Source organism: Labeo rohita, chromosome 11 (assembly GCF_022985175.1).
Source record: "Labeo rohita strain BAU-BD-2019 chromosome 11, IGBB_LRoh.1.0, whole genome shotgun sequence".
NCBI classification, from domain to species: Eukaryota; Metazoa; Chordata; class Actinopteri; order Cypriniformes; family Cyprinidae; genus Labeo; species Labeo rohita.
This window is the reverse complement of record NC_066879.1, coordinates 23,239,843-23,266,043: the sequence shown is the minus strand read 5'-3', so window position 1 is coordinate 23,266,043 and position 26,201 is coordinate 23,239,843. Positions and strand designations below refer to the sequence as shown.

General features: G+C 36.3%; 1 protein-coding gene across 1 annotated transcript in view; it reads left to right on the top strand.

Annotated features, from left to right (window-relative positions):
• Positions 1-26,201, top strand: part of ephb2b (eph receptor B2b) — a 184,062-nt gene that overhangs the window by 130,179 nt on the left and 27,682 nt on the right. Inside the window, 3 exon segments of the mRNA XM_051122263.1 lie at positions 1,749-2,084; positions 21,656-21,780; positions 24,252-24,414. Coding sequence (XP_050978220.1) covers positions 1,749-2,084; positions 21,656-21,780; positions 24,252-24,414 — 624 coding nt within the window.

Genomic DNA, 26,201 nt, shown 5'->3' with positions numbered 1-26,201 from the left:
GATTAATATATAGAATTATATAAAAAAGTTACTAAATATATAAAATGACCAGATTTGCTAAATATAAAAAATAAATTACAAAACTAAATTTCTGTAAACGAGTTGAAAACGTGATGAAGGACTGCAGCATTTAACTAAATATTTTGCTTCAAATAAAAGTACTGTAAATCTTTTTGCACATGAATCCACTGAAAATTCTGTATAAAATGAAGTGTATATTATGAAGATTAATATATTAAATTATAAATCAATTTTACAAAATACGTAAAATTACAAAATTTACTAAATATACAAAATAAACTACAAAACTAAATTTCTATAAACGAGTTGAAAACATAATGTTGGACTGCACGATTTTAAAGGATTTTTTAAAGTATTGTGAATCTCTTTGCACATGAATACACTGAATATTCCATACAAAATGATTCACTAAAATGGAAAATACATAACAATGCCTCATATGAGAGAAAGTTCGGAAAGTTTGATTATTGCCTAACCTCTCTGGCTCGTTTTCATTGTCATTATCCCTACAGCATAGTCAACAACACACCTCTTTTCAAGCAAACAGCAGCCTTTTCTGTTTATTCTTACTGACTTTAGATCAGGCAGAGGAAACAGACCTGTAGCCCCATTATTGAAACAGATGAGACCGTGAAGACGAAGAGAGAGAGGCAGACAGCTCCTTATGCTGTTGTGAGCGGCATGTTTTTGTCTCCCCCTGAAAGAGGCGAGGTGGGGGCAGAGAAGAAGGAGAAAGAAAAGGAAGAACGAGACAGCTTTTTTACAAAAGCCATTTGCAAAAGCTTGGCCCTGGGAGGAGAGCAGCTGTTGTGAATAAGAGAGAAGCATCGTGTCGCAGAGTTGAAGCTCAGTGGGCCTTGGCTTGATTAAAGAGAGGAAACGGCAGTCTTTACCGCCCACTAACCTGGGAATGGGATGTTTAGAAACAATTTTGCGTGCGACAAAGCTGTAGTTCTAAGACAGAGATGCCTCTTAATGGCTCACGATTGTAAAAAAGTAATCAATTGGAGCCTTCCATTTTGGGGGCTTTTTAAAAAGGGCAAAAGCCAGTGGGTTGCTTCTTGATTACCTCACATGCCCACGAGGAGCACCCAGAGTAATTGGGAGCACATGCCGGCTGCAGATAAACACAGGGTATTGTTAGCTTTAGTTAGACTGTCAGTCAGAAGAAGATCTTGGAGGTGCGTTTGTTTGGTGTGCTCTTACTCTCCTTCAAACGCGCTGTGCGTGTGCATGAGCAAACGCAAATGATGTTTACAAACACAGAAACAGCACAGAAATGGTTTCACTAGATCCAAATAAGCCTGTGATTTGTGCGATGTTATTGTAGTTTCAATTAGCTTGATGGAAATGCATAAGAAAATACACATGGAAATCCACACAACGCTCACAGTTTCATTGTATTATTCAGTCCCCTCCAGTTGTTTTTTTAAAGGGATAGTTCACCTAAAAAGGAAAAATTCTGTCATTAATTACTCACCCTCATGTTGTTCCAAACACATGACCTACGTTCATCTTTGGAACACAAATTACGTTTTTCTGATGAAATCCGAGAGATTTCTGACCCTGAATAGACAGCAACGCAACTGACACGTTCAAAGCCTAGAAAGGTAGTAAGGACATTGTTAAAATAGTCCATGTGACATCAGTGCTTCATTTCTGAGTAAACTATCCCTTTAAGTTTAACAAAAAAAGATTGATTTGTATATCTTGTGTGTTTTTTCCAGCTGTGCCGTCGGCTCCTCAAAACGTCATCTCCAGTGTGAACGAGACGTCGCTGATGCTGGAGTGGAATCCTCCGCGGGAGACCGGCGGTCGCGATGACGTGGTCTACAACATCATCTGCAAGAGCTGCGGAGGTGGCAGAGGGGGCTGCACACGTTGTGGGGACAACGTGCAGTTCGTTCCACGGCAGCTGGGACTCACAGATACCCGGGTCTTCATAAGTGACCTGCTGGCCCACACCCAGTACACTTTTGAAGTCCAGGCTGTCAATGGAGTATCAGACCAGAGCCCTTATTCGCCCCAATATGCATCAGTAAACATCACTACTAACCAGGCTGGTAAGTCCAGACCTTCAGTTGTTTAATTATTTCACTTTTTTTGGTCCCAGCTGGATGCTTTGGTGCAATGCCTTGTTGGATGTTCATTTAACTCAAATTCAAATTGTGAACCTGTTTGAACACTTAAAGAGATGAAATGAAAAAATGAAAATTCTGTCTTTATTTACTCACTCTCATGTCGTTCCAAACCCGTAAGACCTTTGTTTATCCTCAGAACGCAAATTAGAGTGCACAGACGTCCTACGTCATCCGCCCGGAATGGCTTCTGTGTACATCTGTTAGCGCAAGCTAGAAAAAAGTGATTATTATGTTTTAAATATGGACATTGTTCTTCGAAACCGCATCGATTCACTACAGGAGGCCTTTAATCACCCCCTGGAGTCGTGTGAGGCACTTTTTATTATGGATGGATGCACTTTATTGGACTTGTTTTGGACTGATGAAGAAAAACACCTAACCACTGCTATTATAAAGCTTGGAGGACCCAGAACAATCTTTAATGTAGCTCCGATTGCATTCGTCTGAAAGAAGGATGGCCTAGGATGGCCTTGAGGGTGAGTAAATAATGGGCTAATTTTCAGTTTTGGGTGAACTAACCCTTTAAGATGTTTTTGATGAAATCTGAGAGTTTTCTGACCCTGCATAGACAGCAATGCAACTGACACATTCAAGGCCCACAAAAGTAGTAAGGACATCATTAAAATAGTCCATGAGACATCAGTAGTTCAACCTCAAAGGGTTAGTACACCCAAAAATTAAAATTGGCCCATTATTTACTCACCCACAAGGCATCCAAGGCGTATATAACGTCCTTCTTTCAATCGAATGCAATCTGAGTTATATTAAAAATTGTTCTGGCTCCCCCAAGCTTTATTTTGGCAGTGGGCGGGTGTTTCTCTTCAACAGTCCAAAACAAGTCCAATGAAGTGCATCCATCCATAATGAAAAGTGCCTCACACGACTCCATGGGGTGAATAAAGGCCTTCTGTTATTGTCAGAAAAATATTCATATTTAAAACATAATAATCTTTAATCTATTTTACGCTGACAGTTGTGGAAGTCATTATTTTTGCGTTCTGTATGCACAGAAAATATTCTCGTAGCTTCATAAAATGCTCTTACGACCTTTCTGGGCCTTGAACGTGGTAGTTGCTTTTCTGTCTATACAGGGTCAGAAAGTTCTCGGATTTCATCAAAAATATCTTAATTTGTGTTCCGAAGATGAACGAACGTAGGTCTGAGAAATTAATGACAGGCTTTTCATTTTTGGGCAAACTAACCCTTTAATAAGGATGAATCACAATGTTCTAGAAGTTTCCAACTTTAAGTTTTTTTTTTTTTTTTTGTTAAGAAACCTGTGTCATCAGAATAGGATAAATCTGAAGTCATCCTAGTTTCATTGTTTATTTACATTCACATTATAAGACGACCAGCTAGTCTAAACTCGCTATTTGTAATACAGAGTTAAACAGATTATTGTTTAACTCTCTTTGTTACCTCCAGATTACATCCTGATTACACTCTTGGGCTTACATCCCACCATGTCACCATGAGATTAGACGTAATTCCCAAAAAACTCAACATGATGCACGTTGAATCGGACCCAAACCATAGTGGGACAGATTATCCGGAGCCTAGGATCTCTCCAGCCAATGATGACTTTTAATGAAAAACAGCTTCTTGCTACTGATTAGACAAACCTTTTTTTCCTTCTCCTGAGGCAGCGGCCATGACTGGGAGACATTATACAATCAGCCGCTGCCATAGCAAAGGCAACAGAAGTCTGCTTTTTTCCACTTATGCTATTGTGGTTTAGATTACTGTGTTCCAATTATTTCAGAGGGGCTGCAGCATTGATTTGTACTTTAAGTATCTGTATGAAATGTGCGCTTGATCGTGCCAGAATGGTACTGGGAGCTCTTAGGGGCTCAAACAGAGACAGCCATTATTTTATGTTCCTCATCCCTGCTGGCTACAGACAGATCATCAAACCCATCCCCGCTTTATCCTAGGAAAGCTCCTTGTTTTAGTGTTTGACAGTATTTTAATTGGTTGTGACACATCGCTAACTTCAAAATTTTGCATTTGCATCACTCAGGGGAGGTTTTAGCCAAGCTGTTGTGCCCAAAAAAAAAAAAAAAAAAAAAAAAAAAGCATGCTGGAAGTGATGTCTTTTACATCCTGGGAACCATTGACCCAAGGCATGCTGAGAAAGGGAATTGAGTAGATTTGCATTTGTTGTGTTCTCATCATCACACATAACTTATATAACCAACTGGTGCCAGTGCACACATGACCTACTCAAATTATTTACTCCCTCCTAACTGAGTTCACTCACATTCATGCAGTCAGCTGGGGAAATCCAATTAACACAGAAATGTGAGAGCAGAGACAATGTGCTAAAAATTGTCACCGAAACTCGAGTTAGAAAACATACATGTGCATAGCAGGTCTTAAAGTTGAAGGGCGGATTCAAGCTCGCGCTCATAAACTGACAGGGGGATCCTGTTAAAACTTCAACTTTTTACATTCAGTCTCTCAACAGTTACAGTAAGTGCACTTGAGACATTTAGGGGACTTGTGAACGTATGTGAAACTGCCATGAGAGCTGAATGATGAGGCTTTCAATGCTTCTTTGGACAAGAAATGTCTGAAAACAGAAGGATTGTTAGATTCGCTTCAACTGAGTCAGCTGAACAGCATCTTTGAAACGAAAGCCAATTTTTTTCCACCCAAGCTTTATGGGTCCACATATTCTTCTTGGAGAACCGCCGAGAATTTGTGCCATTTTACCCAAACCTTACATTTATGTTACATTGCTGCTTATAAAAGCATACTGGGGCTGCAATTAAAACTTAAAAGTCTTTGTTAAATAATTTCGGTATTTGTAATTTCATTTTTCATTTAATTCAACCCCATTATTTTCTACTTTTTATTTCAGTCATTTTTTGTTGTTATTTTATATTTTTTCCCTCCAGAGATACACTTATAATGTTACTAAGTTGTATTTTGTTTGTTTTTAAAAGAGTTTTTTGGGGGTTATTTTTGGGAGTTATTTTAGTTTTCATTCGGTGCTTATGTACAAGGCAGACTAGGTTTCTGATTTCTGATTTTAAATACTGTATTTGTAATGATGAGGAAGATTTTACTTGTGAAAATTGCAATATATTTTCAGTATTTCTTATTATATCATCAATTTGGGGCCATGTTTTCACTGTTTTCAGTCTATTTTAGTTTTTTTTTTACCAAAAACAGTTGGTTAGCATTATGATTTTCCTCCCTCTCTCTAAACTTAGAATTAAACATGCAGTTTTTTGCTAGTCTAATCAAGCATAGCATAATTAGTTATTAGTCTTCTGGATAAAATTATGGTATAAACTGAAATCATAGCTATGGAGCTAAGTATATAAGAGTTAATAGAACATAAAAGTATGTACAGTACAAATATATATTTAAACAAGTGAAATATTTTATATAGTATGCAGAAAGTTGTTTTGGAATTCAGTTTTTAAAGACGATCAAGGTTGGTCATGTTGCTGAATGTATGGACTTATATGTGACCCTTACGTAGCACGGGTATATTTGTAACAAAAGCCAACAATACATTGCATGGGTCAAAATTATACATTTTTCTTTTATGCCAAAAACCATTAGGATATTAAGTAAAGATAATGTTCCATGAAGATATTTCATAAATTTCCTAACGTAAATATATCAAAACTTCATTTTTGATTAGTAATATGCATTTGGACAAATGTAAAGGCCATTTTCTCAGTATTTTGATTTTCTTGCACCCTCAGATTCCAGATTTTCAAATAGTTGTATATTGCCCAAATATTGTCCTATCATAACAAACCAATACATTAATGGATAACTTATTTATTCAGCTTTCATATGATTTATAAATCTTAATTTCCCAAAAATTGACCCTTATGGTTTTGTGGTGAAGGGTCACATGAATGTGAACTTGCATGCATTAATGTGAATGCATGCAATGAAATGTTAGTTATATAGTTATTATATTGTTTTTAAATTAAATCAAAAATAATGTTGAAACAGTTAAGCTGTCCCATTATAATGTTTCAGTGAGTAGCCTCCTTAGTACACCAAATTATTTCAAAAGAGCAAGGAAAATCCAATTTTCCATGATATGGCTCCTTGAATACCTTTTACATAATGAATTGCTTTTGCTTTTATATAAATTTTTATAGAAAGATTGTTCTCCATATGTTTTCACTCGGCAGTGCCCTGCTTTAACCCGTGCTTTCTTCGTTCTGGGGTCCCTCCCTGCTGTTGGGACGTTCTACCCCCGCTCCGCCTGTCACTTTGGATTAGCAGCCCCGGACCTCCATCAGGGGGAGCTGTGAAAGTACTCACTCCAGCTCCCTGTTAGCGGACCGGGCCCCCTGGGACAGGGCGCTAGGACTGAGAGGCCTGGGTCAGGCTGTCCGGGCCTTTAATTTCGTCTGGATTGGAGGGCTTTGGGGTTACATAAACATCTTGTCACCCCTCATTAGCAAAGGCGGCTTCGAGCTTCCCCCTCCTCGTTTTGTGCCCGCAGTAGTTTGTGTGCACGGTTTTGTCCGTATCCATGTGCAAGCATTAATTAGACACGTTTTTAAGCCTGGCTGCTGAAGAGGACAGCCGTGTCCTGCAAGAGAAACAAACAAATAAGAAAATTCGAAGTGATTGCCGTAAAAAGTAGATTTGTGGTAGATGTTCTCTCAGCATTCTCGGACATTGTTTGCAGGAAGTTTCCCCACAGCTGCTGCTATCATCCTCTCCCAGGCCTTTTCACACCGTCCGTCACAATCTCTCACACAATACGTTTGAAGCTCGACTCAAATAGCTGAAAGAACAGCAAACAAAGGGAGCAAAACTCTGTATGTTTATATGCTGGACGGACTTTAGAGTGCGAGTTATACTTATGCGTGATACATCATGGGCTTAAACTGTCCTCGTGCACACTTATTAAGGGATGAACAATTCATAAACACTGCTATTATGGGGAGAGTGTTATGATCTTGGCCTTGGAGAGTTCTTTTCCAGATCTTGATGAGTTATGACCCAACTGCCCACTAAGTATCAGGTTGGTGGTGTTCTCTGCATCGACCCAGAATGTAGTAGTGAGAAAAGCTGCAAAAAGCTGCTATGGTTCACTTTCTTCAGCCATTTTTCACTGCTGAGGAATTTGTTATTTTTTACGACGCATTTTATTATCGAGGCCAATGGTTCTCAGTCGGTGGGTCGCAACCCAAAAAGAGGGTGTGATAGGGTTGTGAACATCAAAAAATAATAAATGACTAAGCATATTATTTGGGTGTAAGTTAAATATGCTTATCGGCTTTTACACTAAATGCTGTCTGTTTGCACTCAGTATACATAAACCGTGACAATAAAAAAAGTGTTTAAGACGTTTACGTTAAACAATTTTAGTACTGTTAATTCACCGCTTCACGTCTAGTATGTGTGTCATGGAGAAATCCACTGATCCTGGAATTTAAAAAAATGTAGACGATTTCAACTTTGTTCTGTAAAAAAAAAAGGGAGCAAAGAACCTATAAAAACATATTATATAACTGGCATTATGGACAGACTTAACTTGGTCATTGTAAAAAACTGTGTTAAGGGTCCTTTAACCTTTTAAAGACCCTCAAACTTTTTTTTGGAACATTGGAAATAGCAGAAAATCTGCCAACCTCTTATTTCAAGGGGTTTAAGTTTAATAGATAAAATTAACATTCAGTTTGAAGTAGCTTGAATGAGTCCTACTGACTAAATGGAGCCCTGAAAAAATAAATAGGATGTACTTTAAGAGCTCTGGCCACATTTAATTTCTGCATACCTTTTGTCTTATTTTTAAACAGTATATCTTGTTTTATCATTTATAAACCCAGCCGGCACAGGATAAATTACTAATAAATTACTAACCATATAATTGATTAACGTCAGTGGACTGTGGTGTGTTGTTGTCTTTCCGTGGTTGAGACAACATAACTCTAATGTTCATGCTATAACTAGTAGTAAAGAGGAAGAGAAGATCTGTTTATGCGCTGCTTTAACTGAGGTGATTGTGTTCTCACGCCACACATCATCACTCAGTGAAAAATACATTGCAGAGGAAAGAGGACAATGACAGCATGCCAACAGACAAGACAGAGCGGGTTACTTTTGGTATTAAACTAAGTCTCAGCTTTTAAATTTTAAAAGAAATTCAAACAATAAATATCATTTTTTAAGCTCGAAGTAAATCGATTTCTTCCTGTTAGTTATAGCATGAAATACACATGGACAGAATGAAACTGCTCATTGTAAAACTGTGCCAAGGGTCCTTTAACCTTTTAAGACCCTCAAACTTTTTTGAGTATGAAATAGCAGAAAATCTGCCAACCTCTTATTTCAAGGGGTTTAAGTTTAATGGATAAAATTAAATTCAGTTTGAAGTAGCTTGAATGAGTCTTACTTACAAAATGGAGCTCTGAAAAAATAAATAGGATGTACTTAAACCCTGCTCTTGAAAATTATGGCCATATTTCATTTCTGCATACATTTTGTCTTATTTTTGAACAGCATATCTTGTTTTACCATTTACAAACTAACCCAAAAGGCACTGGAGATCATTATAATGTAAGGTTGACGTTGGACCTCAATGTCGGACAGAAATTGCATTTTGGTTGAGAATGGAAATCGAGTTGACGTCAGTACTTGATGTCAATTTGACGTAGACTTTACATTGGATTTTGGTTACACAATCTAAAAAACAACAAAGTATCAGCGTCAGCTGACGTCGGTATCGGACATCAATGTAACGCTAACATTATACATTGAATTTACATGGAATTTTAGTCACCTGATGACGTTGTGTGCCTGGTGGGAACTTGTTTTATTTATCTTTTAGCTAGACATGTTGTGTTTAATTCCTTTAAAATAATTACAGCGTGGTTTGTTAATTTGTTGCAATGCAGTGATTTGCTTACATTAAGTGACGATGATAATCAAGAACAACAGCATAAGCAGCAATCTGGATCAGTGTCCCTTAGAGGTCTAAACAAAAACAGCATGCTTTGCCTTTATTACTTCAGTGATTTGTCTTAATTATGGCACACCAGAAAGCTTAACAAAGCCATATTGAAGAAAGGCACAATGTTTTATTGAGGCAATTTTTACAGAGGAATGGAATGAAGGCCTTGAGCTCTGGGCAGCTACAGTAATAGTGCAAGTCTGTGTCAGGCAGCTGGAGACACAAAGACAGCTTTTACCTTTCCCTTCTGCTTGGCTTTCCTCCCTTGTCCCCTGCAGCTCTGCATCAACAGGGCAAGGAAGGTTAATCAGTCATCAAGTAAAGCCAAACTGACTCCAGGCCCTTCACTTTACTCTAACGCACACATCTGAGACCGGCATTTATCAGGGCAAGGATAGAAAACGTCCGCCTGGGTGTCCCTCTCTCTGGAAGTTTTATTAGAGCAGTGTGTGACAGATCACCTGCAATTTGTGATTTGCCTACATTCGGGAAGCACTTGGGAAGTGCCACTCAAGGGGTCATTTAACTTACCTCTCCCCATGAATGTAGAGAAACAGAGCTACATGGCTCAGTCAGCTTCGCTCTGTACATATTTCTGTTCTTCTGCGTGCAGAGATGGATGAATGGAAACTGAAAAATCAACAATTCTGTCAACGGTATTCGCTAAAAACCATGTGGTCGAGCTTTACATGATTTGTCCTTAATTCATTGCAGCAGTGCATTTTGCAACAGAGAAATACTTATTAAATTGTTTAATAATGGTTTTATGAATCCGCCAAATTTGGTATAATAGTTATAGAACAAATTACCCACATTACATATTATTTTTCTTAATTAAAAGAAAATAAATATGTTCAACAGTTAGAGAGAATCATTACACTTATCAGCATTTATTAATCTTGGTTGACGTTAATTGTTATTATTCCTAAATGTTAGTCAACTAATTTTAAAAAGTTACAATTCTATTTTAAACATTTACATTTAATTTCTCTTATAGGACAAATTGATAAATATATATAAATTCGGCATGAAACAAAAGTTGTGCTAGTCTTTTCTTCTCGATTATGATGTATATCAGAGTAAAACAACTTCTGGAATGTAGGCGGGATTTCAACTTTCTCTGAGTTTGATTGACAGGCAGTCTGACCAGTCATAATGCCAAATTCACCATTTTGTCTGACAAACAACCTAAACAGGAGAGTTAGATTATAGACCAGTTTGGAGTAGACGTCACAGTTACACCACTTGCAGCTGCGTGAGCAGAAAAACACTGGTAACAAGTGGAGGTAAATGGGTAAAATCCATGGAATAAGAGGAAAAAAAACATTTTTGTGCCTTTTATTTGCAAAATCAGAATGCAAATAAAGACACATTTGAAGCTAAACGCATACGTGTAATCGTACATACTATGGAGGAAAGCTGCTATGATTTAGCATAAATTTGATTTAAACAATAGGTCTATGCAATATTCACATATGCTGTTTATAGGGGACGTATTGTATTAGCCCTACAGTTACAGCATGAAATATTATTTAAACCTATTACTATTAACATTTTTACATAACATTTATTCATTTTATCTCACATTTCTGACTTTTTTCTCACAAATGCAAGGCTATATCTCCTAATTCAGGTTTATAACTTAATTTAACTCAAAAATAGTGAGTTTGTCAATTCTGAGTGGAAAAAAAACAAATGTGTTTTAAACTCCTATTCTGAGCCGAGGGGAAAAGAGAGAATAATGAGTTGTTTTTCCTTATTAGAATTTTGAGATATAATCTCAGAATTGCAAGAATGAAGTCAGAATTTTGAAATATAAAATCAAATTTACCTTTTATTTGTTTGTTTATTCCATGGCTCTACAGACTGCCACTTGAAACTGTCAATTTCTGTCACCAGATAGGCTCCGCCCACAAAAAACAGATCTGTAAGACTTCCACTATCTAACGTCAGTTTCGTTGAATAACAGTGCTTATCGCTGGGTGACAAGCTCTTGCGGAGATGTGGAGAACATTTTGAAAATTACATCTAATTAATATAATCTATAATCTTTTAAGATGTAACTATTTTGTACCATATCCGAGTAATTCTCTAGCTGTAAAGGCTGTTTACAAACCTATAATTGGTCTATTGTCAGTTGACTATGGTGTGTTGTCGTCTTTCTGCGGTTGAGACAACATAACTAATGTTCATGCTATAACTAGTAGTAAAGAGGAAAAAATGCTGTTCACGTGCCGCCACACATCATCACTCAGTGAAAAATACATCCTAGAACAAAGAGGACGCTGACAATGCGCCGACAGACAAGACAAAGCAGGTTGCTTTTGGTATTAAACAAAGTCTTAGCTTTCAAATTTTGCATTTTTTAAAGAAATTCAAACAATAAGTATCATTTCTGTGGCTTTTTAATGTGACAGATCGCTGTATCGCCTCAGTTCTAACGGTTCAAATCTTTCTCTTCCTGCTAGTAGCATGAAATACACATGAATAAACATCAAATGATATGTTGTCTCAACCACAGAAAGATGTCAGTACACCATTTTCATGTTCGATTGATGTTAATCTATAAACTTTCCTGTCTGGTTTGTTTGTTGAACAAAATGGCAGATTCTGCGTTATGATGGGTCAGATCACCTGTCCTGGCAAAGGGTACTAAAAACCTGGTCACTGGACAGTCAGCATAGTCCAACCAGTTTTTCAAGTCTTATGTCATGAAGAGATGTCGTTGAGAAGGGAAATTAATTTTGCAAATGAATTTTAAAACAATAACGATGTGCACAGATAAATAATTTATGATAAATACTTTAACACTGTGTAAAAAACAAAAACAGTTGTTTAATTCTTTAATATTCATTTCTAAAACTTTTTTTTTTTTTTTGATTATTACAGATGGTCAGATTTTTATTTCCATTTTGCTTAGCATGTTTCCAGTCTAACGCACTGTTTGAGCATAACAGTTGTTGTCCATCACGGAAAACTCCTGGCAACGTTAGCTCTCAGCCATTAGCTTTCTGCGTGAGAGTCTGGCACACCCAGATAAACGGCCAACCCATATGCTGTTTCCTTCTGCCAGCTCACTCCGTACTCTATTGCGTCATTCGGCATTATACACTCCAGATACTGTTTGTTTATCCATTTCATTAGCCCAAGGTGAGCAGTACCACATGTGTCAGGCTTTGCTTAATACCTGAGGAAATGAATTGGTTCCTTATCAGATGGGGGGGAATCATTGTATGACTGAATTACATTATGCAGAGTTGGGTCTGGTAATCTGGCTCAGGCGCTGTCGGGTGCTGGTGGAAGATTTATGACTTAATTATCTTCAGAATTGCTTTGGCGAACTCCTGTCGGGCCACCAGAGACAGTCATGCCACCGGCAGCCTCCGGAGGAAGTGGCGATACGGAGCTAGATGATTCTATTGCCATGTAATTGAGAAGTGCACTCTCGTATTTTACTGTCTTGACCTTATTGCTGAGCGAGACGTCCATTTCGGTATTCAATATGTGCTCACCTCAATGAGGCTTTCAGATGGATGTAGATTGCCACCTGTAAAGCCGAAGAGCTGGCCCATGCTGTTTTTTTTTTCAGCCTTGGACATGGATCTTTCCCCGAGAAGGCTGCCCTTTTCACGCCGTGCATCACAAATATAAAGCGGGTGGCCGATGTGGGAGCACTGTGACAGAAGGTGGCAGAGAGGGCACATATGGAAGGTGCCAGGTGGGGTCAGGGGGCAGCCGGGCAGGAGACTGCACCGGACACCTGGAGCACTGGCAAAGTCCAAAATCACAGCTCCCGTCCCGTCACATGCTGTTGCATACTAATCACATCAGGTGTCATTGGAGGAAAGTAAGGGCTGTTTCATTTGCATTAGCCAGGGAAAAGGCCTTCATAAGTATGCAGGCCAGGCTGCAGGAGCTGTTGACTATGCAGTGACCAGTGCATAAAATATCCATTTCATTACTGAAAAAAGATAATATAAGTGCATTATTGTTGTCAGTTTGAAATCTTAACATTTCACGCACGCAACAGTAAATGTAACACAATCAGGATTCAGTTAAATCACTGTCATTTAATCAAGGCCAATAATGTTCACAAAGAACAGTGGATTTTGCTGTAATCATCCTGGATTAGCAAAGTACCGCAATGACAGGTGCAAAGGCTCAATTAGACATGTTGATATATTGCTGGAAGTGGAGAAGTTAATCGTGTTGTTCTGAAATGTTTAAAAAGCATAAACAAATGTCTAGTGTAATTTGTATGAAACCACAGTTTGATATGACCCTGACATTCATTGAGGCTTTAAAATATACAATAAACAACCTCTGCTTCATTTTAGTTATTCTACTCCCTGCACATAGATTGCAAGGTCAAAACATCACACTGCTATCTGTGTTATAGTCCAGTGAAAACTGCAGAGCTTTCTGTTCATATTTAATTTGTTCTGAAAGCTCATTATAATGCTGGACGTTCATGGCATTATATAGTAGACAATATGCAAATGAAAATTATAGATTTACGTGGGATTTCAACCCTCTACACACACCTTGGCAATAGAATCGCCATCGCTAGTAAAAGTACATATAGTCCACAAGAGAAAATAATAATTGAATTTATAAAAACGACCCAGTTCAAAAGTTTACATACGTTTGATTCTTAACACTGTGTTGTTACCTGAATAATCCACAGCTGTGCTTTTTTGGTTTAGTGATAGTTATTCATGAGTCCCTTGTTTGTCCTGAACAGTTAAAAATCCTTCAGGTCCCACAAATTCTTTGTTTTTGTTTTTTCAGTATTTTTATGTATTTGAACCCTTTCCAACAACAACTGTATGATATTAAGATCCATCTTTTCACACTGAGGACAACTGAGGGAGTCATATGCAATTATTACAGAAGGTTCAAATGCTTACTGATGCTCCAGAAGCAAAAAAAAAAAAAAAGGAATAAAGAGCCAGGGGTGTAAACTTTTGAACAGAATGAAGATGTGTACATTTTTCTTATTTTGCCTAAATATCATATTTTTTTAATTTAGTACGACCCTTTAAAAGCTCACAGAAGATACTTACATGTTTTCCAGAAGACAAAATAAGTTAAATGTACCCTGATCTTCAAATTAAAAAATTTTCACCCCCTGGCTCTTACTGCATTGTGCTTCCTCTTGAAGCATCAGTGAGCATTTGAACCTTCTATAATAGTTGCATATGAGTCTCTCAGTGTGAAAAGATTTTGCAGATTCTGCAAAGTGTATGTAAACTTTTGACTTTTGACTGTATATAAAAAGCTTATGTTTGTAAAATGGCATAGCTTTTTAAATTTCTGAACGTACACTCTTAACATCAGTGAGTCAAGCATTATAATATGGTATTATGATAATCTAGCATTATTCAATGCTTGAACTTTAGTAATTCTAATTAAAACTTGGAAACCATGTATAAATTCATATTTGTAATTTTAGCTGAGCTTATGACTGGTGGTGGAGATATTGTTGGTCATTCAGTGTTTCTGTGAAAAAAAGGGCAAAAACTAACAATTCTAATAAAATAATACCACTACAAATTCTACTACTAATAACAATATAAAACACTCTAAGGATGAATGAGCTGCTGGGCTCATGAATATTAATCGCATTGTCTGCATTCGCTCAAACTGATTTGCTAAAAAATCAAAACAGGGATGATAATAGGCGAGCGCCAGCTAATAAGATTGCGATTGCGCATTAGACCCACCCTCTACCGGAGAAACCGGCAGTATCTTTTTTGTTGCTCTCAGTAGCAAAAGAATTCAAAATGAACTGCATTATTTTGACAGGAAAATACAACAAAGAATATCATTTACATGTAGCGCGTAAGACTCCTACCAAAGCGATGGCAAGTCGTGCGTCTTCACACTAAAGTACAAATACAGGTATGCTGTGCATACATTAAGATGAAATGAAAAATAGCACAGATCGCTTGACGGAGAGTGAAAATATATCTGTGCTAAACTTATACTTAGCCTCCAACTCTCACACTGGCATGTGAAAACTAAGAATTTATTAGCCAGTGGCTAATGTTAGACATCATTTAGTCGAAGATTTAGTCGCATATGCGAGTATTCTGTAGTTTGGTAAATAAAATTAGCATTTTAGGAGGCAATAGTTCCCTAGGTAATTTTTCAGAGCAATATCCTTGGCTAAAATTATGTACAGGCTTGGGCTCACATGATTAGCTCACTGTGCTTAGTCTTGACCTAAATAAGTCATGGCAGGATAACAAAATCATAAGAGTTGATATAATTTGTCCTCCTCTCTGTTAACAGAAAGAACAGGTTCCTTTGTTTAGATGTGACGTGCCAACAGACCTCTGCTTGTCTGTGAAGATCATGAGATCTGTCAGATGGCAGTCGATATACATCATACCCATTGACTATGCATCTATGCATAAAAGAAGGAATGCTAATGCACGTCATTGGACAGCTGCCATTTGCAGACTTACCCGGGTTTTTCTCTCTAAACACCAGAGTTCCTAGAGCGGCGAAACTGTGCAAAGGGTTTCAGATTAGACTCAAACTCTCTGTAAGTGTCTGCAATCTTCTTAAGACGCTGAAGTGCCTATTTTTGAATTAGCTTATGGTGTGTGTACGAGTACATTAATGCTTCAATCTTTTCCAGTGCAGATGGTTTAAAGCTTGATGAACTGAAAAGGGGGTGCGCTGCTTTACGGCACTGGAAACTCTGCGGAGACATAAAACCCTCAATCCAATACAGATGGGATATAGGGACGCCTGCCAGACGCACTGTTTCTTCTTTTTTTAAGGAATCTAAAAGTTACATGCAAATGTAGCTGGTTCTTCCCCTCCTTTCAGGCTCTCTCTGGACGTGAGTCTCGTAAATAGGGGATACTCGCAGTGTACGCTCCCGCGAGGTAAAAGAACAGCAGCTGCTGTCGGATTGTGCTGGGAAAAACTTGCCATAGGGAAGTTTTACCGTAAAAGGGGCTAGGGGAGTCGACGGGGGTGGATGAAATTTATAAGCACTGACCTGTAAGGGCTACTTCTACCAACCTTACCAAATCACTATGTTGCTCTTCCACACCACAACTCGGCTCCAAATGAGATCCACATGCCTTCAAAACCTATTATATAGACCCGTAGTGAAGAGCCAATGGGATTGAGAGAACATTCTACATCAGCCAGAACCTTTTATATAATGATTAATCCAAGCTTTTGGTTGCACATTCTTTACTCACTGTTCACCCTGTCCCTAATTATCACTCTTTTTGCACCTACTATAAAAAACACATTCTCAGGTGACACTAACTTGGACTTAATAAATGTATGTGTATGTTTTTAGTATTTGCATATATGGGTCATTCTACAGAATCGGTGCAAACTGCTGTCCCACGCTTAAAAAACACATTTAAAAAGCATTTAAGTACTCGAATCTTAGATGTTTACTAAGATCCTACTATTATCTATTGAAACCCACAATAATATATAAGATATCAGTAAGCTTAACATATATAAAATCATCATTTATTTGGTACTTTCAATTGGGAGGTGGCTGTCTCGAACCCGAACTCCTATGTTTCGACTTTTAAGAATGATACTGAACTCATTTTTGCATTTTATTCCATTGTTTTTGAGTAGTCCATAACATTTAGTATTTATATAATATGTACAACTGTTCAAAACTCTGCTAGCTAACCATGTTCTGATTAGTATCCTTGAGCTATGTTCAAAAGTATCTTAAATTGTCACTACCGAAACAATCATGACCAAAACATTTGGTGAAGTTTCGGTAGTGACAAAAAGGAACACATAATTCTTTATTTGGGGGCAATAAACAAAATTTTTGTACATTTATGCAAATTTACATACATATTTTTGTATGTTTTAGTAGTGTTTTAGTATGTGAGCATGTGCAGTCACAAACATGTGATGAAACATGGGATGTTTTGTCAAAAATAAAAATGTTATGATAGTTTTTGGTTCAATGTATATTTAAACTAATGAATCCTTAAGTTTAAAATCAATATGATCAACCTTTTGCCTTGAACAAAGATTCAAATAATTAAAAATACAACAAATCTCGTAAATCACACTTTAAATATTGCTAAAATTGTAACTGGTAATTGGTAAAATTGGTATTGATTTACCTCAAAAAACATTTTAATAAAATAGCAAATAAAAATAGCCTTCTTATTAAATAATATATTACTGTGTTTTGGTAGTGACAAATTTGGGGAAAGAATATTCCAAAACTTTCGATATGAGAAAATACAATATGATAATTAACTGCTCAATTACTAGAAATGTGTATCTCGAATATTATATTGTATAATACATACAAAATTTGTGGAAAAAGACATATTTTTTTCAAGATGCTTCCAAATTTGCACCAATTCTGTAGAATGGCCTGTATATGCCCTGCCGTTCCATTTTTTTAAATATTACAATTCAAAACAACTGTTTTCTATATAAATATACTTAAATGAATATTATTCTTATGTCAGCACTGAATTTTCAGCTATTACTCCAGTCTTCAGTGTCACATGATCCTTCTAAAATCATTCTAATATGCTGATTTGGAAAGAGAAAAGAAAAACTCTTCATTTGGCACAATATTAATGTTAGTTAACATTAAAAAATGTTTCACAATCTATGCACTTTATTGCTTGGAATTTTGGGCGTAGTATTTCTTGGGATTCTAAGAAAGTATCCAGCTTGACATGGCTGGCTGTAGTTATAATAGCTTCGAGGCGCTTATTTACCAGCTTCGATTGGATCAGATCTCAAGAAATGTTTTTTGTGCATGCAAGACCATGCCCCATTAAAAACCAATAAACTTATATGAGTGGAATTAATGCGGTAAACCCAGTATATTATTTATGACAGATCTTATAGACGTTGAAGTAAAGATATACTGGCATGAAGGCAAGAATATGGCTTTAGAAACTATTGCATGCTGTAATTGTCATATAAAGGGTGCAAAATACCCAGTGTCTGTCATATTAGATCCAGAAGAACAGCTCATATAAATGTTGATGCCCAGCACTGTGATGAATAAATAACCAATGAACTGTTTGGATACGTTTGTATCTATAAGCTCATCATTATTCCATCCAACTTTTAAACATGACTGTTCCATCCCATCTGGTTGTTTTCCTTAGCGCCCATATGCAAATGTTATCTATTCCTCATGCTTATGTTTTCTGCACGTCACGCACAGAGGCCGCGTGCGGCGTGGAGTGTGATCGTTCCAATGTGTCCGAACACTCCGTCTGCCAGGAAAAAGTTAAGCACCTAGGCTTGCAGATAAATAGTCCTCATCAGCTGTACCATAGAGAGTAATTGTGGGGAAACACTGGAATTCTGCAAAAGTAGAATAGACACTAGCTGTTATAATTATAACTGTGAATGCACTTTCTTCACCTGTGATACTGTTACTTCATTTGTTCTGTGATGGAAGGCTGTCATTCCGCCATGAGGAAAACATCCTCCGGTAACCGGAAAACCGCTACATTCTGCCTTCTCAGCTCTCTCAAATCAGCATATGTTCACCCCTGTGAGCTGTTGTACATGCTCTGACTCTGTTTGCGTTAGTCCAGATTGGATTACCAGAGACAGGCTGGGCGCAATGTAAATGCAGCACACAAAGCGCATATGTCAGCCTTTAATATATATATTCGTGTTTAATGAGATGCACATACGCTTCCCCATTGAGGAAGCCTGACTGCTTGCCTTATTAGTCCTCTGTTGATATGCCGCACCAGCATTAAGGTTGACAAGATGCTGCCGGTCGCTTGCCTTTTATTGCGCAGCGCTGGGTTGGACTGAGCACGACGGTGCATACTGACAGAGGATTCACAAGCCCTCCCGTAGTGCTTGGAGTCATGGGAAGCCATTCATTACCCTCTGGCATATATTTATTAACTGGCAGGGACAACAAGACTACAGTTTGTTCAGCATTATGGTCTGTGTTTTCCAATAAGTATATTTGGAGAAATGAACGCCTGCTGGTCATAGGCCACAGGGCAGACTAGGCCTGTAGCAATTTTTACATAATTGTCTGATCGCAATTATTTGAGATTAAACACTGTAGATAATATATTGCAAACACAGAAATGGCAATTATTATATTTTTATGTTATTTTTGTAATAAACAAGGGAACTCTACTTCGTACAGAAGTCAGGTTGGACAAGTTAGATTTTATTTCATTTAGTCACAATGAATTTATTTTATCTTATTTTATTTTATTAATAAATGGGAAAATATTGTACAGAAGTCAGATTGGACAAATTAAATTGTATTTTTATGTACTATTTTATTTTATTTTATTTTATTTTAGTTTAGTTTAGTTTAGTTTAGTTTAGTTTATTCAAAAATCATTCAGATACGCTGATTTGTTGGCCAAGAAACATTGTTTTTTTTTTTTTTTTTTTTTACAGCTGAAAACGGTTGTGGTTTTCTAATAGTTTTGTGTAAACCATGGTACTTTTTTCACAATTTTTTGATCAATAGTATTAATTTCTTTTAAAAAAAATATTTTGGCACAATGTTAATGTTAATCAACATTAAAATGTGTGTGTATATATATATATATATATATATATATATATATATATGTAACAATGTAAAAGGCTTTTTTTATTGTAATGCGGCCTTGCTGAAAAAAAAAGATTATTAAAAAATTATTACAAATGTTAGATTTTATTTCATTTAGACATACTGAATTAATTTTAATTTTAAATATTTTATCTTTTATTTTATTTGATTAATAAATGGGAGAGTATTGTACAGAAATCAGGCTGGACAAATTTTATTTTTTCATTTTATTTTATTTTATGTATTTATTTATTTAACTAATTATATTATATTATAGATTTAAAAATCACTCTGATATGCTGATTTGCAGCCCAAGAAACAGTGTATATCATCACAGCTGAAAACGGTTGTGCTTTTCTACTAGTATTGTGGAAAGCATAATTTTTTTCATGATTTTTTGATCAATAGAAAGTTCAAAAGAACCTAATTTATTTAATTTTTTGTTGTAACAATGTAAAAGTCTTTACTGTCACTTTTTATTTTAATGTGGCCTTGCTGAATAAGTATTCATTTCTTAAAAAAAAAAAAAAGCTTTTGGCACAATGTTAATGAACATTAAAAAGTGTTTCACAATTTATGCATTTTGTTGTTTGGAAATTTTGTGCATCGTATTTCTTGGGAGATTTACATTTAATGTATTATTATTTTATTTAACTCTACTTTGTACAGAAGTCAGGTTGGACAAGTTTTTTGTTTCATTCAGTCACATTAAATTAATTTACTTTTTTATTTTTTATTTTTTTTTTTAATTTTATTAATAAATGGGAGACTATTGTACAGAAGTCAGGTTGGACAAATTAGATTTTATTTTTCATTTTTTATTTAATTAAATTTTTAGTTTAGTTTAGCCTGGCAATAAAGAGGGTGTTATATTTTATTTTATTTTATTTTATTTTATTTTATTTGCTTACATTTTATTATTTATATTAAGGAGTATGTATATTAACCCTATGCTGTAAGTAACATGAACATAACAGACAATTAAATCATTAATCACAGATAATTCTAAGCCAAAATGTTGCTACCCTTAGGGAGAAAAACTGCTGAAAATGAACAGTACTCTTCTAAGCACTGGACTAAAGACCTCCTCTATCACCTGTGCATTTGAGACAGATTTACAACTCATTCTGGGATCTCGAGAGCGGGAAATAAGCACACGAATAAGCCACTTAAGCTCTCCTTCAACCCTGGAGATCGTAAGCTCAAGCTGATAGCAGCCACGGGCTTTCCCACAGAGTGGCTTTTTCATAGAGAAGTGCGTGCCGGAGGAGAGGCCCGTGTCTTAAAGGGCCTGAGCCTTGGAAACGGCAAGGGCCATAAATCCCGGCCTCTCCAAACCCCACACTGTTCCTGAGCATCTCCATTGAGTTTTTCTGAACTGGTATGCCACGGTCTAATGCTTAATAGCTATTAGGAACACCCTAGACTTTTATTTCGCTAATAAATGGGGGGAACTTTCTTTTGTATGGCAGTCAGGTTGAACAAGTCCGACACAACACAGCCACTAATATAGGGTTTGACACTCTTTCCTCCGTAATTACCAAGCACGCTGATAAAAAAATAAACTCTATAATTCGCAAATTCAAAGACACAAAACACCAGTTGTGCTCACCAGACTTGTGGTTTTCATGAGCAGAAATTGCACCTGGTTTTATTTGTTTTCAGCACACCACAAAATTAGTCCACCTTCCTTTTGAGGAGACTATAACAAGAGATTTCAGGCTAGATTAAATCACGTCGAGGAACCGTGACCAATGATTGAGACAGAGACCGAGTCTGGCCTGGAAATTCCCGTTGCCACCTTGTTTATGTGGTTCAGCGCAGTGTAATTTACATCTGTTTAATCACACACCAGGATATGTGCTTTAATGCCTCTGTCACTATACATATAGCATGTGTAAGTTGATCCGCAACTTGATTTACATCATTCTGTGTCTAATATGCCTCTGTCCTTTTTTTTTTCAGCTCCTTCTACGGTGTCTATCATGCATCAGGTCAGTCGCACCATTGACAGCATCACTCTCTCTTGGTCCCAGCCAGACCAGCCCAATGGGGTCATATTGGACTATGAGCTGCAGTATTATGAGAAGGTATCACATAAACACACTTGATTAAAGTCTAATGCATGTTACACACTTTTAATGCAGAATGCATGCAGTGTCATTTAACATTATCATAAGCGTGCATTAATAATTCTCGGTTTTGTCAGGGTGACAGGGTGACTAAATTGCTGTTGTTGTTAAAAGAAACCCTGGGTATTAAGACTGTATGGATAAATATAACATAAATGATATCTCTTACTGAAATATGTAGTAGGAAACCCATGAAATACTTACGTTATTTTAAAAAATCTGCATCGTTTTATACACATTTTGGATTTTGGCGCTACCTGATGCTGTTTTTACTGCAAAACAACTTAAAATACACAACTCGGAAAATAAAATACTGATAAAATACAGAAAAGAATGTAAAGATGTCTGTGGACGAATACAACTTCCTAAAGACCTGCGTCTTTGTTCTCTCCACTTTAGCCCTGATACCTTTGAGACTTTAAGCAGACCACAGCTACTAAAAGAGCTTACAAATGGCAGAGACAAGAAATGCTAGATGCCATCCTGGCAGAATGTAAACATGTTGACACTTATCATGACGCTGCGGCCACTGAAGGAGTTTCTCAGTGTGGATTTCACACTTTTTTAATTCTGAGTTGTGTTGCAGTAAAAATAGCAACAGGTAGTGCCAATAGCTCACAGAATTTCGACTTTATTCTCAAAATATTTCGACTTTATTCTCGTAATTTAGACTTTGTTGAAATATTTCAACTTGATTCTCGTAATTTTGACTTTATTCTCGAAACATTTTGACTTTATTCTCGAAGTATTTCAACTTTATTCTCGTAATTTTGACTTTATTCTCGAAACATTTTGACTTTATTCTTGAAATTTCTACTTTGTTCTCGAAACATTTAGACTATTCTCGTAATTCTGACTTTATTGTCAAAATATTTAGACTTTATTCTTGTATTTTTGACTTTATTCTCAAAACATTTAGACTTTATTGTTGAAATATTTTTACTTTATTCTTAAAATGTTTTGACTTTATTCTCATAATTTTGACTTTATTTTTGAAATAATTAGACTTTATTTTTATAATTCTTACTTTATTGTTGAAATATTTCGACTTTATTCTTAAAATATTTGGACTTTATTCTCGTATTTTTGACTTTATTCTCAAAACATTTTGACTTTATTCCTAAATTATTTTGACTTTATTCTCATAATTTTTCACTATATTGTTGAAATAATTACACTTTATTTTTGTAATTCTTACTTTATTGTTGAAATATTTCGACTTTATTCTTAAAATATTTTGACTTTATTCTCGTAATTTCAACTTTATTCTCCAAATATTTCGACTTTATTCTCTTATTTTCAATTTTATTCTCTAAATATTTCTACTATTCTTGAATCTTGTAATTTGAAGTTTTGTATTTTTAACATGGCATTAAAACGCCATCGTAATATTTAGATTACCTTTTTTTTTTTTTTTTTTTACATTTTTAATATATTATTGCTATTATTATTATTATTAATGTTGATGTATTGAAGTTCCTAGTGAAAATGATTGTTCATTTACAGTTGCTGTTTAATTGAGGCTTTTGGCAGCTGTTGGATATAAATAGCCAACTCTTGTTCTGTCAAGCGTTATTACAAACGCAGTCACTCTGCAAAAGACTGTTGTGGTTCGATCCGGAGACCAGTGGCTAAAATAACAGAGATATTTCACTGCAGTAAAAGAAAAAAAAATATTTCACTTACAGATTCCTCTCTGTCAGCGCGGGCCGCAAAAAACACACACACGCTAACTTATGCTTGAGAAACACTCACGGCCACATAGTATGCCGATATTCTTTCAGCCTCGCTTTGTTTCGCTGGTTGACACACATAAGGCAGCCACACCCTTAAATACAACACGCATAGTTTGACAGATACTTTCTGTCTTTTCTTTCTTTGCTTGTGATACACATACACAAGCTGACGGTCCCCAGGGCTCTGCTCCTGTTCTAACTCTTTCCTCAGTATAATTCCTTTCTCAGACAGTGCTGAGGACCGCCTGTCAAAACACTCTTCTCCGACTGCAGCAAAGCTCACATCACAGAGCTCAGAAATAGAGCTGACAGGAAAAAAGCGGAGCACTCAAGAAGTACATGTATACACACACACACACAGAGTCCTACATTCTCTGCTTCTCCTTCGCGATCACTCTTTCTCTTCTTCGGTTACACAAACAGACACTCAAGCGGCGCGACAATGGCCACAGCTTTCAGCCCAGACTAATGAATCGTGGCTGGCCTGAAAGTGTCATCCACCGTTCCTCTGCCCAGCACCCTCAGTCGAGCTCTCCTGATGGGGTTTGATGAGATAGATAGCCCTGTTAGAGAGCCATATGTACACCTCTGAGTCTCTTGTGATGTCCTCTGGTGTGAAAAACTGTGACCAAAACGCCACTGGATTTGTAAAATTGATGTCTTTATCCTTTTTTGGTAATTTCTCTGTTTCAGGACCAGACGGAGCATAACTCTTCCATAATAAAGAGTCAAACCAACACTGCAGTCATCCGTGGCCTCAAACCCGGAGGCATCTACGTCTTCCAGGTCCGAGCACGTACGGTGGCAGGGTTCGGACGGTACAGTGGCAAGATGTACTTCCAGACCATGACTGAGGGTGAATATCTAATAAAAAATAATTACAAAATGATGGTTGTTTCATCCAAAAATCGACATCATCTCTTCAGATTTGGTCTTTATGAGAATAAATTATACGCATATGATTCAGCCTATCATTCTTACATCTCCCACTTCTTATCATAAGAGCAAACCAGTGTGTAATTGACTTGCTGCGGCAGATAGTTCATCTACTAATCTAATTCTCTAATCACGATCCAGATGATCTGCCCTCTCTCTGCTTCATGCTTCTGATAAGATCTGAGGAACATATAAAGAATGTGAAGAAAAATTGTAGTTTTTGTATTATTTTTAAACTGCCTTTCAAAAGTGTGGGGTCAGTAAGAAACATTTTTATTTAACAAGGGTGCAATAAATTGATAAAAAGTGACAGTAAATGCATATATAATGTTTCAAATAATTAAGTAAATGTGGTTATTTTGAACTTAAACTTATTTTTATCAAATAATCCTGAAAAAGAAAAAAACGTATTACAGTTTCCACAAAAATACTAAGCAGCATAACTGTTTTGATAATATTGATAATATAAGAAAATGTTTCTTAAGAATTTTTTTTGTTTTTCTTTTCACAGTTATACTGTATTTTGATCAAACAAATCCAAATATAAATGATGTCTTGGGCCAAAATTTTAAAATTTGATCAGATTTATATGACAACTTGCAGTTAAATGTAAAGAACATATTTTGTAAATTATAAAAACAATATGTCTTATATTATATGTTGTGTATTTGTAGCAATAGCTACAAAAAATAATTTATATTTTATGCCAAAAATCATTAGGATATTAATTAAAGATCATGTTCCATGAAGATATTTTGTACATTTCCTACCAGAAATATATCAAACTTAATTTTTGATTAGTAATATACATTGCTAAGTACTTTATTTGGACAACTTTAAAGGCGATTTTCTCAATATTTAGATTTTTTTGCACCCTCAGGACCCTATGGATCCTAACAAACCATACATCAAAGAAAAACTTACTTATTCAGCTTTCAGATGCTGTATAAATCTCAGTTTTGAAAAATTTACACTTATTACTGGTTTGGTGGTCCAGGGTCACATATTAAAACTGGGCCACGTACACACTGCAGCTAAATTCGTTTGTCAATTCACCTTTTACTCCTTAATCTTGTTCTGTACACACATCATTCACTAAAATACGGGAGTGACATCCGTATTTGACAACCGCATTAACTTCCTAAAAATATTTTTTAAAGTATTTAAACGCATTTTGTCTGTTTGTGAGATGCAAGAAAGTAACAGTGAAAAAGTCTTAATCTTAGCACATTTTGACACAGGGCTAGTTGCACTCATGAGCCCTGCGGTAAAGTGTCAGTGTTGCCGGATCTTCATAGAAAAAACTACAAACAAGGACAAGCACAAAAGACACTAAAACACCCAAATGCTTTATGTTTTATAGCACCAACAAAAAATCATATATCTCATATTAACTCCATAAAGTGCCTAGCTTTGTAAGTGCTTGTAAATATGAGGACATGGCAACACTGCAAGACAGCGCTCTCTATAGCAGCCTCCAGAGCATAAAGAAAACACAGCACATCTATCAGTGGTAGTTTAGTTAAAATCAACGGACAAAAAGAGTCTTTAGTCAAACAATGGCAGATATCAAACGGCTAAATTCTTATTCAAGTTCGAGTCCCGACCCCTATCCCGTTCCCAACTCTCCACCCCATGTTTTCCTGTCAATCTCTACTGTCCTGTCCATTAAAAAGCATGAAAAAGGCCAATAAAAATAAAAAAACA